At 47.0% G+C, this 20,007-nt stretch overlaps 1 protein-coding gene across 2 annotated transcripts in view; it reads left to right on the top strand.

The window, feature by feature from the left end:
- Positions 1 to 357: 357 nt before the first annotated feature.
- PTPN2 (protein tyrosine phosphatase non-receptor type 2) overlaps positions 358 to 20,007 on the top strand; it is a 50,569-nt gene continuing 30,919 nt past the window's right edge. The window contains exons 1-2 of one of the 2 annotated variants that reach the window (XM_072949346.1): positions 358 to 556; positions 16,198 to 16,288. In XM_072949346.1, coding sequence (XP_072805447.1) covers positions 395 to 556; positions 16,198 to 16,288 — 253 coding nt within the window. In that variant the 5' untranslated portion in view covers positions 358 to 394. The remainder of the gene's footprint in view (positions 557 to 16,197; positions 16,289 to 20,007) is intronic. The other variant, XM_031690184.2, reaches the window with a different exon arrangement.

Genomic DNA, 20,007 nt, shown 5'->3' with positions numbered 1-20,007 from the left:
GGAGGATGCCTCTGTCTCGGCTTTCGGCACAAAACCGGCAGGCGCCCGGGAGCGGGCACCAGTCCTGGTTTATATTCTCCCAGAGGAGGAAGGGGGACACTCGCCGCTAAGCTGACCCAGGCGATGTTTAAAACAAAAGTCAAATACCGCTTTTCAAAAACTAAGAGCAAGGAGAAGTCAGACGGGACAACACCAAGGAAGATGTTGACTCCCGAGACCGCGCGGTCCTCCGCGCCCTGAGCAGCTCCGCCCGGCCACGCCCCCTCCACCTGGGCACCGCCTGGACCACGCCCCCGGCGCCCCGCCCCGCGCCCGGCGCGCTGACGTCACGCCCCAGGTACTTTCCCCGCGGCCAGCCGGGTCGGCGTGGGGGCGGGGCAGGTGTGGAGAACGCATGCGCCGCGGCGGCAGCGCGCTGCCCGGATCGAGCGGGGCCCAAGCGTCTCCGCCGGCGCAGGCTCCCTCGCGCCAGCCCGCTCCCGCCGCCATGTCGGCCACCATTGAGCGGGAGTTTGAGGAGTTGGACTCTCAGAACCGCTGGCAGCAGCTGTACCTGGTGAGTGGCGGGCTCCCGCAGCCGCCGCGTCCCCCTCGGAGGACCAGGGTCGCGCCCGCCGGAGCCCTGCGCCTCCCCCGCCTCCCGCGCCTCCCGCTGGGGCGGAAGTGGCGGCTCGCGGGCCGCGTCAGGACGCGCGTGCGCCGCCCGGGCCTCGGCGCTTCGGCGCTCGGGGTGGGGGCTCCGCATGCGCGCAAGCGCAGTGGGCTCGGGGAGGCGGTGCCGGGTGGCGGGCGTGAGCGAGGCAGCAGCCCGGTCCGGGGTCTAGGGGTCCCGGGGGTCGGGGGCTCTGGGGTCGAGGGTCGCGGGGAGGGGCCGGGCTCGTGGCGGCAGCGGCCGGAGCCAGGCGGCCCTAGCGGCCCGGCGCGCGGCCGCCCCCTCAGAGCTTCCCGGAAGGAGCTCGGTGAGTTGGGGAGGCTCCGAGGGGGCGTCCCGGTGCCGGGCGCCGAGGCCGGGTCGGCGGAGCTCGGTCTCCGCGCGCTGGGAGGCCGGGTCCCCGACCGCGGAACCACCCCGGCGCGACCTTGTCGCCTGCGTGGGGCTGAGCTCTGCGACGGCCCCTTTCGGTCCACCGGGAACCTTCCATTCAAGTGGAGCTTTAGTTTCTATCTTTCGAAGTGACTAAATTGTCCGTTCCCTGCTGTTTATGGCTAGCGTATTATTCCCAAGAACGCATTGACTAGTGCGTGCGTGAAGTGCGGCTCCTGCTGTTGGGTTCGCTCTGTGTGCGGCAGAGCGGCACGGGAAGGGCTTTCCTGTAAATCTAGGTGATCCCGGATTTATCCCCTTTGCACTGAGTTGGGCGACAGTTCCTCTTGTTACTACGTTTCTCGTGTGACGTGTTCCTCTGGAACACGTTTGCGGGAAGTGTAGTAGACACCCTCATTCACAAAGGTCAGAGTGGAGAGCAGGGTACTAACTGTAAAGAGTGCTGGGAAGGGCTTTTCCAATTACAGAACGTTTTTAATGCAGATTCTCGTAGGAAGCTCTGTGTGAGAGCCTGCCAGCTGTGGCTTCTCCGGTTACGCTTAGCAGAGGCTGCTGTCTCCAAGTTGCTAATGGTCTATCAAAATACAGATTTGAGAAGAAAACGGTGCATTGCTACGACTTAATTTAGCTTAGCATTTTAATTCTTAAATCATTAATACCGTTGATTATTCAGTGAATACTGAAATCCCTTTCACCAGAAAAATGCACTTTTATCCACTGAAAATTTCACATTCAGCTTCAAGGAGTTCAGGCCACCTTCCATGGACTCGTGCCTCGGAATTCTTAGTGGGGTGGTCAGTGCTATTGTTGTTTTTTCTAATGGAAGAAGGAGAGCATTAGTTTGGTAAGTACAAATCATGCAGTACACACAGTAGAAGTAGGTCACAAACCAAGAGAGAAATGGGAAGCAGTTCCAGGGAGAGCTGAGTGTTTTTCTTTGACTCTAAATATCCCCTCAGCCATCCTACAGATGCGTGCTGAGTGCCCTGCTCTGGGCCTTGGAGACTCAGCAGAGAGTGAGTTCCTGCTTCTGGGGTGCTCACCTCCTGGGATGCTCACCTCCTGGGATGTGTTCTCTTGACGGCCTCATTCCCAATTCCGTATTTTCACTCACTGGTAACTCACTTATCATGGGCCAGTGCTAGGCTGAGTCCCAGCTCTGGAGAGTCCAGCTGAGCGGGGGGGGGGGGGTGAAAACATGAAAATAAGAGTGCTCAGGCTCCTTTTAATCACAGGGTGCTGCTTATCCCCACAGGCACAGGGGGCATCTGGGAGCCCCGTGCAGCTTCCTGGAGGAGGGAGGGCCTCCCCTAAGTCTGGAAGGTCAGGTGGGCTGGGGAGGAGAGTGTTCAGGGAAAGAAAGTGCACAGAGGTGCAGGGCAGAGGATGCCAGCAGAGCTAGCGTCACTCATGCCTGGTGAACAGTGAGGTGCAGGAGAAAGGAGGCCAGCCAGGAGACAGCGCCTGTGGGTGCTTGTGGATCAGACTGAGGAACTTGAGCTGGTTGGTGGGATACTATGCAAGTCTAAGCTTGGGAGTACCATAATCATACTGTCTTTCCTTTTTAGCAAGACCATTCTGTCCGTGGGTTGGATGGTGCTGACTAGGCAGGTAGCTCAGGGAAGCAGTCCTTAGATGTAGATCTGCAGAGGCGTGTTGAGCTCCTGAACTATGGCAGTGGCCGGGAGAATGAGTGGGCGGTTCCGATCCGAAATGGTAAGGGCTAGATGTGTTTGGTTTCGAAACTGTTCAATTTGATTTGGGGTGTCTGTAAGACATCGGAAGGGAAGTGCTTGCATATATAAATTTGGGATTCAGGAGAAGTCTGAGCTGTAAATATGATTTTGGAAATTATGAGCACACAGGTGGTATTGGAGTCCTAGACACGGATGAGATCACCAGAGAAACTGTAGAGGGTTTGGAAACGCTGAAAGTCAGGGACAGAATCTTGATGGACAGCAGTGTTTAAGGTCAAGAGAAAGAGGAGCTCGCAGAAAGAAAGGCCTGGGGAGTAGCTGTGAATGTGGGGAGGGATGGTGGGTGTGGAGGGAGCCAGTGGTCAGCAGATATGTGCTGCAGGGCACAAGATCAAGCTAGAGGAGGAGCAGATGGCTTAGAGAGCAGTTTGAGTGGAACCCAGAGGCATGGGGGCCGAGTGCGGATGGTGGCTAAGGTGGAGCCTGAGTATGTGACTTCCCTGCTGAAACCCTCCTTGGTTTCCCGTTGCTCGCCTTGGGAAATTCACAGCCCTGCCTTGGCTCACAGGACCACGTGTTCTGCCTCCCCATGTGACTTTCTTCCTTCTTGTCCACTGGTTCTCTTCCTTGAAATGTGCTGTCTGCCCTTCCGTAGGGTCTTTGTAGATGTAGTTCTCTTTGCCTGAGCACAGCCTTCCCTCATTTTTCCCCCTTTACTTAGCTACCGCCTACTCATCCCTGAGGTCTCACTTTCTGGGGTGGGGGTTGGGGGAAGGGCTTCCCAACCCCACCCCCGCCCGCAGGGTGTGATCCCCCGTCTACTTTCATTGTGTGCCTTGACTTCCCCTTTCAAAGCAGGGCGTTGGATGTAATGCAGTGGTAGAGGACTGAGGGACCACAGTTTGCACTAAGGAAACCACTGCTTGAGTAAGAAAAAGTTTCAGTGGGCTTTCTGCTTTGTGGATCACAGTTGTGGGTGGTACTGATGATAATGTTTGAGAAGAGTTGAGAAGAGCATTTTTTGGTAGCGCTAATTTGACTGGGAAAAGAAAAGCTTTACTCTTGAGCAAAGCTAAGTATAATTAAAAGTTGGGCTTGCTCAGTAGTGTGAGAATTTTTACTTTACACTGTATTACTGGAAGTCTTGCAGGAAGAGTGAATGTATTATTTTGAGTCTGAAACTCTGGCTCCTTTTTACCCTCTTTGAATAGCTGCTTTTATAACATAACTTTCAAAAATGAGTTTTCTGGGAATGAATTCCTAGGTTGGAGCAGGCTGTTGGGGTTTCTCTTTTCCCCATGTCTTCAGGCTCCATGCAGGCAGTGCCAGTGCCTCATGCAGATTCAGGCACCTAGTGGGCACTTGATAAATGTTTGCGGAATGATGATTTCTTAACACAGAAGGGTAACTCGATGTGTTCACATGATGGGAGCCTGGTGGGGGTTCGCCTAAAGAGACGGGTTGGAGGCTGAAGAATTAGAAGGGATGATTGTTGGCCAGAAACCTTGGAAAGTGGGAGCTGATGGAATGCGGAGCACATCGTGAAGAATTGCCTTGAACGGGCACAGGCAGCAGGAGTGAGATTGCTGGAAAGTCTCATTTGGTCTGAGTGGCAAACTAATAACACTAATGTGGTCTGAGGTTAATGCTGACTTTTTGAGAAATGTTCATGATCGCTTTTTGCCTTGTCTTTGTCACTGCTGATTGCCGCCAGAATCAGGCTGGGGCATTAGGAGGGCAGGGAGGAGGAGTGGAGTTTAGTGAGCCTCTCGGAAGAGAGTAAAACTGTAGGGAAATGGCCAAAGCTAAGTCATGGAGTAATGTTTCTAGTAAGTGGTGGCCAAGAACAAATTTGACTGATTAATCAGAGTTTAGGAACGGTGGGACTCTTTACTGAGTGGTCATTTTTCTTTATTAGAAATTTGTAGTTGAAATATTGTCAGACTAAGAGCAGTTTTTACCATTTATGAGGCAGAAATTTTTAAAAGTAAAATGTCAGGCGAACTCTGTTCTTCTGGTACTTACAGTGGGTGGCCAATTGGGAGGATATGTCAAGCTGCCTGTTTCTAAAACACTTCCCTTGCCGTGTCTGCGACACAGTCTCCTGCCAGCCCTTAATCTCCGTGCTCGGAGCTTCCGAATTAAACTCCTTGAATTTCCTAGGAGATCCCCTGCTTTCTCCTACCTCAGAGTCTGTGCCGTGTTGGATGTGCTCTGTGCCCACCTTATCAGTCTGGGGGTGTCCGGTCTCCTGGGTAGAATTGTGTGCTCCGTAAGTAGTCACTAAACGAAAGAACGCTGCTCCCTTCCGAAGGTGTTGGCACCACGGGCGATTCCAGCCCCTCACTCGCAGCTGAGGAGGCACTGTCACAGGATCTGTGACTTACGTGAGGTTACATAGCCATAGTGACACAGCTGGGACCCAGATCTAGTCCTCGTGATTCTCACTGCAGCACTGTCCTGATCTGCCAGTGTGACAGCCCATGTTGCTTTCTTCTTGGGATCTACTCGAGATTAGTGGTACTGGGGGAACCGTGTAAATTCTTGACGGCAGGGAGAGAGTAGAATGTGTTACAATAGGTAGGGTCGTTTGGAAACTGGAGGCCTTTACAGCAGTATCTGAGATCCATGGATCAGACTGGAAAGGGGCTTATTTCCAAGTCCCCTGCAACTGTGAGATTGTGTGTAAGCCTCAGGGGGTGTAGTTTCTTCATGATTCCATAGCTTTGGTTAGATTCTTTTTTTTTTTTTTAATTGGGTTATAGTCAGTTTACAATTTGACAATGTTGTGTCAAATTCCAGTGTAGAGCACAATTTTTCAGTTATACATGAACATACATATATTTCACTGTCACATTCTTTTTCACCATGAGGTACCACAAGATCTTGTATATATTTCCCTGTGCTGTACAGTATAATCTTGTTTATCTGTTCTACATATGCCTGTCAGTATCTGCAAGTTTCAAACTCCCAGTCTGTCCCTTCCCACCCGCACCCCCACCCCAGCAACCACAAGTTTGTATTCTATGTCTGTGAGTCTGTTTCTGTTTTGTATTGATGTTCATTTGTCTTTTTCTTTTCTTTTCTTTCTTTCTTTTTTTTTTTAGATTCCACGTATGAGCGATCTCACATGGTGTTTTTCTTTCCTTTTCTGGCTTACTTCACTTAGAATGACATTCTCCAGAGACATCCATGTTGTCAATTTTTTTGGTTGAATAGTATTCCACTGTATAAATATACCACTTCTTCTTTATCCAGTCATCTGTTGATGGACATTTAGGCTGTTTCCATGTCTTGGCTATTGTAAATAGTGATGCTGTGAACATTGGGGTGCAGGTGTCTTTTTGAATTATGGTTCCTTCTGAATATAAGCCCAGGAGCGGGATTCCTGGGTCATATGGTAAGTCTATTCCTCGTCTTTTGTGGTATCTCCATGCTGTTTTCCACAGTGGCTGCACCAAACTGCATTCCCACCAGCAATGTAGGAGGGTTCCCTTTTCTCCACAGCCTCTTGTCATTTGTGGACTTTTGAATGATGGCCATTCTGACTGGTGTGAGGTGATACCTCATTGTAGCTTTGATTTGCATTTCTCTGATAATTAGTGATACTCAGCATTTTTTCATGTGCCTATTGATCATTTGTATGTCTTCCTTGGAGAATTGCTTGTTTAGGTCTTCTGCCCATTTTTGGATTGGGTCGTTTGTTTTTTTCTTATTAAGTCGTGTGAGCTGCTTATATATGCTGGAGATCAAGCCTTTGTCAGTTTCATCTTTTGCAAGAATTTTCTCACATTCCGTAGGTTGTCATTTTGTTTTGCTTATGGTTTCCTTTGCTGTGCAGAAGCTTGTAAGTTTAATTAGGTCCCATTTGTTTATTCTTGCTTTTATTTCTATTGCTTGGGTAGACTGCCCTAGGAGAACATTTTTGAGATGTATGTCAGATAATGTTTTGCCTATGTTTTCTTCTAGGAGGTTTATTCTATCTTGTCTTATGCTTAAGTCTTTGATCCATTTTGACTTTACTTTTGTGTTGGTTAGATTCTTAAATAGATCTCTGTGACTCCTCCAAAGGTAAGGACCACTGCTTTAAGGGAAAGCAGCCTTGGGAATAATGCTTCATAAAGAATGTGTAGCTAGAACTAATGCTGTGTTCTAGGTTACTGATACCTATAATTATGGAATTACAGATAGTTGCATTTGGCCCCTAGCCTTCTATCTTCCCTCTTGTTCAGTTTATTGATTTTTAACCAGACTCTCTGACGGCCCTTTTTGGCTTCTCCCAGATCATTACTGCCTGTAAACATTCCCGGCTCTGAGCTGGAGCGCTGTCAGAGCTCTCGAGGTCTCCGCCGTCCCAACTCCCAACTCCCTGCCTCGTCTCTGTCTCTTCGTTTTCTTTCTCGGTTCACTCTTCTGGAGAGTAAACCGGAGATATGGGCAGATAAGATCTAGGAATGCAAAACTAAAATTAACATAAATGTGCTCTTCACTTTCTCAAGTAAGCGTGTTTATAATTTGTTTCTCCTGGAAACTCTTCTCTAGATTCTCTCTGCTCTGTTCCTGGTCGGTTGTGCCATTAAAATTGTTGCTTCTTATTGGTAAGCTGTTAGGGCCAGAGAAGATTTAAACGAACTAGTGAGTCAGAACTTTTGACAATGCCCTCCATTACTTTGGACAGTGTTGAGTCAATTGAGCCATATACTGAGTCAGTTGAGCATGTAAATTTGAAATATAGCCGCTGATAACTGAGGAACAGATGCAGTTCAGCAGGCTGATGGTAAAGAATATAAATTCTGACTCTGGCCTGAGTGGAATAGTCAGCTTTCCGTGACGTTCTTAATTGGAACGATGTTCCGCCGAGCTGGGCTGTTGTCTGAAACAGCTGTTAAAAATGAATGTAGTGCTGCTTGAGATGTGCTGGGTGCACTGCTAATTCACTGTTCTGTTTATGGTGCAGTGGTAGTGTTTCAGGAGGCTGTTTTGGCTTGACAGTGAAACCCTTGCTTGTAAAGATTACGGACACTGCCAGACACCTTTAAGGTGAAACCTGTGAGTGGAAGAAATGTCCACATACGTGAAATCCCCCCAAATTCAGCCTGTGGTTTCAGAGCTGTCGCAGGCACCCCGAGGAGTGTTGGGGCCGATGACCTCCAGGAAAGAAGTCCTGGTCGAGGAACCGGTGTAAGGTGAGATACTTTTGTCTGTGGGTTCCTGGCATCGTTTTCAGTTCGGGAGACTGGTTGGGAGGCTCTTACTCCTTTCGCGGCCGAGGGCTTTGATTTCGTGTGCTCTTTGTCAGCTTTGTGTGGCTCGTGTCGTGTCATTATCACTGGTAACGTTGTGTTAGACTTCCTTCATTCCCCTAAAGAAAATCACTCCCTGAATTACTGTGTTTCTTCTTTCACTATATTCCAACAGGTTTGTTCTCTGAAAGCTATCAGTTCCTCTTGAGAGTTTACTCACTCTGCTTCCAGGAATTCTTGAGGTGGATTGGGGTAAGGTTGCCTGGCTTGCAGAGGGAGTCAAGGCTGGGCCCTTAGGACAATTGCAGTTCCTCCCAGACAATGGGGATGGATTTATGTGTCAAGCAGTGAAATTATAAAACATAGATTCACATTTCAAATCTCAAAGTTTTTATTTTTTGTATATCTATTGCTGTAACTTAATCTCCATCATTGTCGGGGTGAAATGGTTATAATGCTTTATATTATATAATATTAAATAATATTTTAGTACTCGGTACATAGCTGTGTTCTCTATAGTACGTGGAAAACTTTATATCCTTGTACTGTAGAATATTCTGCCTTGAACTGTTACGATGGAATAGCAAATAAGAACTCAGGAAACTGGAAGAGTCATATTCTGTTAATTTTATAAGAAAAAAGTAGGATCCCAAATCGGTAGAGTTTTACTTACAGAAGAAATACTGAGATTTCTTTGTTTATACTTAAGGTCCCTGAGTGAATCTGGAATTATATGATGAATTATAGGACATTGGCTTTATTAGTCAGACGTCTGTGCATGTAGTCTGTGTGAAGACCCCTGGACGGGTGCAGCACAGTGGGAAGGAAGCTAGCTGCCGTGCGTGCCTACACGCGCTGTGTCAGAGTGTTCAGACTCGGTCTTGGCCCTAATGTGACTGTGACGGGTTGCGGAGATAGAATTCCTGGTGGAGTAAGTTCTGCTCCGCATCACACTTTTTTTTGAGAGGTTCTCCTCTTTGAGAAAAAAATTTGGTAAGAATAAAATCGCTTATCTTGACTGAGCTCCTACTTTGCATCAGGCGTGTGCTGTGTAACTTCTTGTGGATCAGCGGGGGTGGCTATAAAGGAGAAAACACTGAGTTTTTCTGAATTTGTACTGCAGTTAAGTAGTAGATCCAGATAGGAATCCCAGACTTAACTTTAGATCTTGTGTCTTAATAAATAAGGAAGTACGTGCTTTGGTTAGGAGCACGTGAACTGCAGAGGTTAAAACAGTGCAAGGCTGTGTAAGTCCTTTTCTGTAAGTGCTCACTGCGCTGGCTTCCCGTGTTCCTTCTCAGAGGCTGGACCTCAGCCACGTGCGAGTCTCCCCTGCTGCCCCCCACCATCTGTCCCACTCTCCCCAGCCCTGTGAAGCCAATATATCACAGTTACTTTTACTGAGTATGTAGCGGAAACCCTTGCATGCAGGCCTCGTGTGTTCATTTGAACTGTTGCGTGGTGTTTATTGTCCAAGCGCCGGTCTGCAAGGGCCATGTGGCTGGTCTCTGGTCTTCAGCTGCTGTGAGCCGTGCAGCAGTGAGTACCCTTGCAGAGAGGTTGTCAGCAGCGTGAGACGGTGCCCTGTCCCTTCCCCTCCTCAGTGCTCTGATCTTTGTGTGCCGGGTGGAAAATGGTCTTACCTTTGCTGTGTGTTACAATTTTCTTACTGTGAATGAAGCTGAACAACTTTTACTTTTGAAAAGCCGTTTGCATTTCCTTCCTCTTTCTCATGTAAGAGCTCCTTACGTATTAAGGAAGTTAAGCCTCTGTCACACACTACAGATATTTTTCAACTTTTTGATTATCTTTGACCTTGTTTATATTTTTTCATGTAGAAGAGTTAGATTTGTATGAAATCAGATTTATCATCCTTTTCTAGGCTTTCGTACCATGGCTCAGAGAGGCCTACTTTATTCTATGATTACAAAAAAATTTCTCCAGTGTTTTTCAGTAAAGTATTATGGTTAAATTTATGTTTAAATCATTGCTCAACCAGGACTTAATTTTTGGTGTGAGAATGCGGTAGCCATCCAATTAAAATTTTTTTCTAATAAAATATGTGTAACAATTTTCATTTTAACCATTTTTAAGTACACAAGTCAATGTCATTTACTCCATGTACAATGTTGTGCTACCATCACCACTGTTTCCAAAACCCTTTCAGTAGCCCAAGTAGAAACTCTGTCCCCATTAAGCAATGACTCCCTCTTCCTGCCTCCCGCAGCCCCTGGTAACCTCCACTCCGCTTTCTGTCTCTGCGAAGTTGCCTGCCCTAGGTACCTGATAAAGTGGTCATACAGCGTCTGTCCTTTGTATCGAGAGGGACTCGCTGAGCCATGTTGTGGCCTGGACCCCCCCCCCCTTCTTTGCGTGGCTGACTGGTGTCTTTTTGTGTGGATGTACCACATTTTGTTTGTCTGTGTGTTAATGGACATTTGGATTTTTTTCACCGTTTGATTATTGTGAATAGTTAATGCTGCTGTGACATCGGTGTGCAGATACCCACTGGAGTTCCTGTTTTTAATTCTTCTGGTTTGGACCTGGAAGTGGAATTGCTGGATAGTACGGTGGTTCTGTGCTTAGCTTTTGAGGAATTGCTGCACTGCTTTCCGCAGAGGCTGCAGCAGTTCAGAGTCCCACCAGCAGTGCTCCAGGGTTCTGGTTTCTTCGTGGCCTCTGACACTTGTTATTTTCCAGCTTTTCAAGTGTGGCCATGCGTGGTAGTTATGTCGTTGTGGCTTAGGCTGGCATTTCCCTTATAATTAGGTGTTGAACATCTTCTTCATGTGCTCACTGACCCTTTGTGTATCTTTGGAGAAATGCCTGTTGAAGTTTTTTGCCCTTCCTTATTTTTTTTAAATTAAGACTTTATTTTTAGAGCAGTTTTCGATTCACACTAAAGCTGAGAGGAAGATACAGAGATTTCCTGTATACCCCCTGCCCCACACGTGCACAGCATCCCTACCAGGTGGGACATTTGATCTAGTCTGTGAACCTTCATTGACACATAATAATCACCGAAATCTGTAGTTTGCTGTAAGGTTCACTCTCGGCGGTGTACCTTCTGTGGGTTTGGGCACATGGATCCGTCATATGGCATCATGCAGCGTATTTTCCCTGCCAGAAAAGTCACCTGTGCCCCGCCTTTTCTTCCCTCCCTCCCCCGACAACCACCGATCTTTACTGTCTCCATAGTTGTGCCTTTTCCAGAATGCCATAGAGTCGGAATCGTACATGTGTAGCCTTTTCAGGTTGGCTTCTCTCACTGTGTGCTGTAGTTTAAAGTTCTTCCAAAAAAAAAAAGAACATAAATACAAAACAGAAACAGACTCACAGACATAGAAGACAAACTTGTGGTTGCCGGGGGTGGGTGGAGGGGTGGGAAGGGACAGACTGGGAGTTCAAAATTTGTAGATACTGACCAGCATATGTAGAATACATAAATGAGGTTATACGGTATAGCACAGGGAAATATATACAAGATCTTGTGGTAGCTCACAGTGAAAAAAAATGTGACAATGAATATATGTCTGTTCATGTATAACTGAAAAATTGTGCTCTGCACTGGAAATTGATACAACATTGTAAAATGACTATAACTCAGTAAAAAATGTTTAGTAAAATAAAGTAAAATGCAGGTCAAATCCCATTAGAACAGTGTATATGGTTAAAATAAAAATCTCTGATCCTAAAAAAAAAAAAAAGAGAAGAGACACATGGAGAGAAGGCCATGTGATGACAGACTCAGAGATTAACGATGCGTCTACGAGCTAAGGATTGTGGCAACACCAGAAGCTGGAAGAGGCAAGGAGAGCCCCTTCCCTGTGGGCTTTGGATCGCAGTGACCCTGGGACACCTTCAGTGTGGCCTTCCAGCCTCCAGAAATGCAAGCGATGTGCAGGATGACCCTCTCGCGTGATGCTCTGCAGCGACAGTGAGTGCAGCTCCCGGTTGGCCCCGCCATCTCCAGGGTCAGTGACGGATACACTTACAACCATTTTCTTCCCAGACAGCCACTGTGTTTGTCACTTTCAGTATAGTAATCAATAAACTGCATGAGAAAGGCAAAAAAAATTAAAAAAATAAAGTTCTCCCGTGTCTTTCCATGGCTTCATAGCTCATGTCCTTTGCGCACTGGGTACTCTTCCACTGTCTGGATGTGTCATGGTCTGTTTATCCACTCACCCTCTGAAGGACTCTGGTGGCCTCCAAGATGTGGCAATTACGAATAAAGCTGCTGTACACATCCCTGTGCAGGTTTTTGTGTGGACATGAGTTTTCCCCTCCTTTGGGTGAATACCAAGGTAAGAGTCTGCTTTGATCTGTGAACCACCACACTGTCTCCCAAGTGGCTGCACGTGTTGCTTTCCCGGCAGTGATGAGAGTTCTTGCTGCTCCACATCCTTGGTGTCATTTGGTGGTGTCAGTGTTTCAGGTTTTGGCTGTTCTAATCAGTGTCTTTGCCTATTTTTTAATTGTCCTTTTGTTGTTGAATTGTAGGAGTTCTGTATACATTCTGGTTATTAATACCTCCTCACATAAGTGAAATGCAAATATTTTCTCCCAAACTGTAGGTTTACTTTTCACTCTTAAGTGTCATTTGATACACAGGTTTTTAATTTTGATGAAGTCCAGTTTATCTGTTTTTCTTTTGTTGCCTGTGTTCTTGGTGTCATAATTTAAGAAACCATTGCCAGATTTTAAGATCATGAAGGTTTTCAATCCTTGTGTTTTCTTTTGAGAGATTTAAAAGAAAATAGTTTTAGCTCATACATTTCCGTTTTTATCCATTTTTGGTTAATTTTTGTGTATGGTATATGGTAAAAGTCCAACTTTATTGTTTCACTTGTGGATATCCAGTTTTCCCAACACCGTTTATTGAAAAGAGTCCTTTCTATTTTGGGTGGTCTTGGTGCCCTTGTCAAAAATTACTTGACCACAGACCTGAAGGCTTATTTCTGAACTCTGTTCTGTTGATGTGTGTCTCTCTGCCACACCACACTGGTTTCATTACTGTATCTTTGCAGTTTTGTAATAGGAAAATGTGAGTCCTCCAACTTTGTTATTCTTTCTCAATATCTTTGGCTACTCAGGGTCCTTTGACTTTTTATACGAATTTTGGGATGAGCTTTTCCATTTCTGCAAACTTGTCATTGGAATTTTGATAGGGACTACATTGACAGTACATCACTTTGTAGTTTTGTCGTCTTAACATTAAGTTTTCCGTGAACACAGGGTATCTTTTTATTTTGGTTGTCTTATTTCTTGCAGCAGTGTTTTGTAGTTTTTAGAGTACAGGTCTTTCACCTTTTTGGTTAAGTGTATTCTTAAGTATTTAATTCTTTTTTATTCTCTTGTAAATGGGATTGTTTCCTTAGTTTCATTTTTTGGATTGTTTGTTGCTGGTGTTTAGAAACACAGCTGATTTTTGTGTGTTGGTTTTGGGTTTTGCAACTTTGCTGAATTTGTTTATTGGCTCTGACAGGGTTTTTGTGGGTTCTCTTGGATTTTCTACATGTAAGAGCACAGCATTTGGGACAGGGAGAGTTTAGTGACTTTCTTTCCAGCTTGGCTGCTCGTTACTGCCTTCTTTGCCGGATTGCTGTGGCTTTCCTCCCAAGTAGCACGGTGGTCCCGTCTCCTGCGTGGTGTGCCTTTGTGTCGTGTGCTGTCATTCCCGGGGACTGTGTGGCTTTATGCTCCTGCTGACGCGAGTGCCTGGAGCGTCCTGCGCTGTGCTGAACAGAAGTGGTGAAGGTGGGAATCCTTGTCGTGTTCCGACCAGTGAATTTTTTTTCTAAGTGACTGTGTGCATTTATCATACAGTTTGTAGAGGAATCCACCTCCCCCTCCCATTTGCAACGCCTTCTTTCTATTTGCAGAATCCCTGTGTCTGTTGGGTGGATGAAGCGTGAACAGACGCCTGCACTGTCTGGTCTCTCTCCACCAGTTTGTCCTCATTGTTTGCATTTCTCTCTTGTGCACCACACGTTGCTTATACTTCTTGCAAGACACCAGTCAGCCATTCTTTGTTTGTTATGCACATTCACATCTCTGTGACTTTGCACAGCTGTTTCACCTCTGCTTGGAGCCATCTTTCCCTCCTTGACGAGGCATCCTCCTGCTCACCCTTCAGGTCTGTTCATGCGCTCTGCTGGTCACGCCCGCAGGCAGGAAGAAATCCTCCTCCTGTGTTGACTTGAAATGTGAGCATACTTTTTTTTATGGCACTTACTAGCCTGACCCCATAGTCCCAAGGGAAGTCTTAAGGTCTAATTTCAAAAAGACAGTTGTCAGACACAGTCATGCAACAGTAGTAAAAATTGGCAACAAGGGAAGTGATAAGAGATGAGAAGCAGATGTAATTTTTTAGGTCTTTAATCCCATACAGGAGGTTTTTGGTGGTGTTCTTATTTATCATTGAAATGACCAAACACAGTGGTATGAAAAAATCCACGTTATCCTCTGACACTAGAGAAGGGTCCCACCCACATATTTGGGACGTAGGGGGTTTGGGTAGTCATGGTGGGGTGTCCAAAAAAGCTCAGTAAGGGCTGCTGCCTGCTCTTCCTTTCTGTAAAGGTGAGCAAACAAACGTGAGGCCTAGGGAAAAATCAGCACTTCAAGAGAGAGAGACTGCATCATTCAGAGCATGTGAGGTAGGACAGGAAAGAGAGAAAAGTGGAATTCAGATTCCCAAAATGACAAAAGCAGATGGTAAAAATAAACTGAGACCAGGAAAGAGCTCTGGAAGTTATAAACAGAATTGTTAAAAAATTCAGGACTCGCTAGCAGAAAAGATACTGCAGAATACCAGGTTAGCCTGGGAAAACCTCTAAGCGCTCAGGAAAAAGATTTGAGAAATGAGTATTATGAGAGCACGTTTTAAACACAGGGAGGTCTCACGTCTGTGATAGGGCTTCCTGAAAGAGGTCGGGGGGTACTGGGATGCAGCGGCAGCTGAAGAGACAGCGGGAGAACGTCTCTGAGCCAAAGAGAGATCAGTCTCTCGGGAGTGCCTTCCAAAAGCATCTGCACCTCGGTGCGTCCCGAGGAGTTTTCTGAGTATGCAGGACAAAGAAAAAACGAGAAAAATGTTCCTCAGGAGAGAACAGATGAGATTTGTCTCAGATCCTTTCCAGATCCTTTGGGGAAGGAGGTGATGGCAGCCTCAACACAGCCATCTCACACACGTCTGTAAATGTCAAATGCAGCTGAGGGGCGACGCGGCTTTCCTCCCAAGTAGCACGGCGGTCCCGTCTCCTGCGTGGTGTGCCTTTGTGTCGTGTGCTGTCATTCCCGGGGACTGTGTGGCCTTATGCTCCTGCTGACGCGAGTGCCTGGCAGAAGTGGCTGCACAGTATTCAGTTGGATGCACCATGATTTCTGCAACCAGTCTTTTCCCAGTCTCTGGTCGTTGAGGTTATCTGCTAGCCTTTCAACTGTGTAAATAACTTTGTGAAAGCCCTCTGGTACAGGAGTTGCCTACGTTTTGGTTCATTGCCACTAAGGAATAAAAAACTAATGAGCTAATTATTCCTACCTTTTTTGAGTGAAAACCGTATAAAAATCAGTAAGTTTTAAACATTTTACCTGGGTTTAATAATGTTCCATTTGGGAGAAAAAGCTGGTCACGGTGAGGATGTCAGGTAGCTGGACACCTCGCGCAGGTGTGCCCTCACAGGACTGCGCCCCGGTGGAGTACTGAGAACCACAGTGCCCCAGGATGAGCGTTTGTGGCTCCAGAAATTTGAGACTATTTTGGGGCTCAAAATAAAGTCCCAGTTATATGGCATGAAATTAAAGAAGTAGATTAAAAATTTAGGACAGAGACTCCACAGTATAGGCAGGTGTTATTAAGAGTTTAGTCAGAGATCTGAGTACGATGCTGCAGTGGTTGTCACAGAAGGTGAAGCATGTCGCGTGTTGGTGCACCTGCGGGAGCTGAGCCTCCCGTGCTTGAAGGACCCTGGTGCAGCCCTGGGTCACACGCTTGCAGCTCGGCGGCCTTTGGTAGCTCGTCACCCTCCTGTGTGAGTTCCTGTTGGAGCTGTGAGAGCCGAATGAGAGCGTGTAGGTGGTGTGCTCTGCGTGGGCCTTGGCGCACCACCTGTGCTTAGTAGGAATTACTTTGCTCTGGCTGGGGGAGTGTCTGCTTTGCCATAAGAAAGTTAAGAGAAATATTAAAATGCGCTTTTGTTATTTTAAGGAAATTCGCAGTGAGTCCCGTGACTACCCTCACAGAGTGGCCAAGTTGCCGGAGAACAGAAATCGGAACAGATACAGAGACGTGAGCCCATGTAAGTGCTGGGGTTGTGTGCACGTGGTGTGGGGCCAGGGTGCGGCGGGAAAGATTCGGGGTCAGGCTTGAGAAGAATGGTGATTTTCTTCCTATTAACACAGTACATGTTCTGTAAAGAAAAATTCCAAGGCGTGGAATAGTGGAAGGAAGGATGATTGCCGCTGATTATTTCATCCTTGAGCACAGCCATCCTTAGGGATGGCGTTTTTCTTTTCAATTCAGAGTCCCAGATCTTCCTAGATTAAGTCTGGAAATGTATTTTCACATAATCTCCTTACATGACTCTTAGATACCCAGCTTGGCACAAATCCTTAGACCGACGTATAGAAAGTGTGTTTGGAGGTATGAATATGAGACATTTTCAGAGGGATATTCTGAAGTAGGCAGAACTTGAGGAGGTCTGCAGTCCTCATATAACTGATGTGACTGACGATGCCCCGTTGGTCTCCGTTCCCCGCGAGGGGGTTGTGGAAGAGAAGGGCCAGGAGGCGGCTGCTGGAGAAAAGAGGGCTTGCTGGTTGTAGGCCCTTGGAGAGTTATTTTTGTACGGAGAGAGACTGCTGCCAGGTTTCGAAACCCTCGTACTGTTCGCTTTGCGCATAGTAATCCCAGCTTATTTTTTGATCTAAAAGGAGATCCCAGCCTTCTCTTTTCGCTGGCCATGAAAGAGTAGGGTTTTTTGTTTGCTGTTGGTTTTTGTGGTGAAAACACACACCATAAATTTACCCCGTAACAGTTCTTAGGTGTACATCACAGTGTCGTCACCTCTTTGTATGTTGTTGTACGACTGGAACAGCCAGACTGCCCGCAACCCTCGACCCCTCAGCAGTCACCATGTCTACTTCTGTTTCTTAGAGTTTGAGTGCTTTCTGAGTAAGTGGGTCGTCCGGTGAGTGTCGTCTTGTGACAGGCCTGTTTCACGTATCATGACGTCCTCAAGGTTCATCTGTCAGTGTTTACAGCAGCTCATGGACTTCTGATTGCAGTTGTGTAGCGAGTTGGATAGACCATGGTTCCTCACTGCTACAGCACAAGAAGATTCTCAGTAAATACACTTTTTACGTAAGTTGCTAGTGGGGAGGAAGGAGGGAAAACATTCAGGCTTTCTGTGCTCCCTGCCTCCTGAAAACAGAGATCTCAGCAAATGAATGCCTGCCACCATCAGCTGTGAGTCTGGTATCCGCCCAGTAAAATAGCTTCCAGGTTTAGTAAGACATGAATAGGATTACAGAGGGAAGCTGACAATTCTGTGCTCACACACTTCTTAATAATGTAAAATATTAGTAAAGAAGTAGAAGCTTTGAACCACACAGTTAAGCTTAATTTAATAAGAAAAAAATATAGAACCCATGCCTGGCAATTAGAGAACGCACATTCTTCTAAGATTGAATGGAAAATTTATAATAAATGCGCCATTGACTAAGCTATAAAGTAAATCTTAATAATTTAAGAATTGCTGTCTTACAGGCCGTGTTCTTTGACCATAATGCGATTACATTATAGATTATTAATAAAAAGAGAAAAATTCCCGTAAATTTGTATATTTAAAGGTTTCTAAAAATTCATGGGTCAAGAAGAAATCATAATGGAAACTTAAAAAAAACTTAAAAGTGAGCAATAGGTAAAATAATACTTATCAAAAACTCAAAGCAGCAAAAACAGTACTGCAAAAAAAAAATGCCGTCTTTAAATGTTTGTATTAAAATGAGAAGTTGAAAATTAAAGTGCTAAGTGTCTAAGCTAATTTAGAGTAAGAGTAACAGTAAACACCAAAAAAGCAGAAAGGAAATAATACAAAAATAAAAGAATAGAAATCAAAGTTACAGTACAAAGGACCAGACAAAACCAAATGTTGGTTCCTTGATAAGGCTAATAAACTGGCAAGACTGAGCAAGAAAAGGACAGCAAACACACAAAAACCAGGAAGAGAGACAGCGACAGGTGCATATCAGCAACATCAGGAGCAGACAGGGGAACACAGATACAGATGTAAAAGGAATTTAAAAGTTAGGGTGCTGTGAACAATTAGGCAGTCGGTGTGACCACTTGGAAGAAATGGAGCAGGCTCCTGGAAAAACAGAACTTACCAACGCGGACTGAGGGAGAAGTAGTGTGTGAGAAGCCCTGTAACGCTGAATAGCGCAAGGTAGTAAGTGACAGCCTTCCCGGGAGGAAGTCGCGGGGTGGGGCCAGCAGCTTTGCGTGGTCTGCCGGAGCACAGGGAAAGAGAACGCTCTCCAGTCCCTTTTATGAGGATTTGGGATGGCTGTGATATCCGGACCAGAAAAGCTTAGAGGAGTAGAAGTTGCGGGCGCATCTCTTGCGCGAATAACGATGTAAAACCCCAACGATAGGTTATTCAGGTGAGTACAGCAGTGTCTGCATTGTTTATTTTAGGAAGGAAAGAGGGACTTAGCATTGGACAGCCTTACAAATGTAATTCACCCCAGTAACCGGGTGAAGGGGGACTAGCTGTATGAGTATCTCAGTAGATGCAGAAGGTTACTGAAAGTTATTTCTTGCTCCTGGTTGAAGATAGAACACGCAGCAAACTAGAAACAGAAGGAGCTTCCATAGCCTGGCGTAAGCTGTCCACGGTGTCCAGGTAGCTTGCGTCCTGGGAGCGTGCCCCTTCTCTGCGTCGCAGCCTGTGGGCTGGAGGGGCCACAGCAGACACCGGGACCCGCGTGCTCACACCCCTCCCCACTCTCCTGCAGTTGCGCCACGGAACTCCGGTCATCTGCAGGAGAGCCCTGACGCACCCTGAGCTCTGAGCCCATTTCGCTGAGTTACTTCACTCCTGGAGTCAGTTAACGCAGTTCATCTCCTGCCGACGTTTAAGGGTGGGCCGATAGTGTTTTGTCATTCCAAGAAAATGGCACCACAGCTTAATTTGAATTCAAGCATGTTCTAGAATTATTTGAGTAGACATCGCCTGAACAGCTGCCAGCCTAAACGCTGTAGGCTGACACCATGCTGGTGGGCACCACGAGCAGAGGGAGGCGGAGACCCTCTTCTCTGGTGGTTGGATTTGGGAGTGCAGACTAAGGAGTCAGTCTAGGATTTCTCCCTCCCGGAGCCTGCGCCGCAGGCTGCTTCTCCTCCCGTTGATCAGGGGCTCCTGTGCAGCCTGTGCGTGGGGCCCGGCCCTCCTGGGGCGTTCACGCTCCTAACCAGGCTTGGCTGGAGTGTCGCTGTCGCAGGGAGGGCACCCGGACCACCCTGCTTAGCCTCGCAGCCTCCCCCACCCCTCACTCTGCTCTTTCCCCACAGGGTTTACTGCGCTGTGACATGTGATTCACTTACTTGCTGTGCTAATTCCTGCCCCCGCCCCCGCCTCGTTCTCTGTGCGTGCTGATGCCCGTGTTTCTTCTCCATTGTCCATGGGTGCTTGTGGCAACTGGAGTTTCAGTTCCAGCTTAGCTCTTGGCTCGTGGTTGACTTAGGAGAGGAAACCCCTGTTATTTGTGCCCCAGGTGTTGTCCTGGCAGGGCGGGGAGGGTTGGCACATCTTGCACACCTCTTCGTGCTTGGCGGGGAGGTGCTGTGGGGTCTGGAAATCAGCTCTGAGGTGCCCTGGCCCCCAGCTGAGGGGGGGCGTGAGGGGCACAGTCAACGCCATGGGGACCGTCGTCCCCTCCCCAGCTCTGTTCCTCGTCCTTGGTCTCTGCTTGACTGCGAAGACTTTCCAGAAGGAGGTGTCTTCGCCGTAATGGT

The sequence above is a fragment of the Vicugna pacos genome, chromosome 24 (genome assembly GCF_048564905.1).
Source record: "Vicugna pacos chromosome 24, VicPac4, whole genome shotgun sequence".
Classification (NCBI taxonomy): Eukaryota; Metazoa; Chordata; class Mammalia; order Artiodactyla; family Camelidae; genus Vicugna; species Vicugna pacos.
This window is presented reverse-complemented; position numbering and strand designations above follow the sequence as displayed.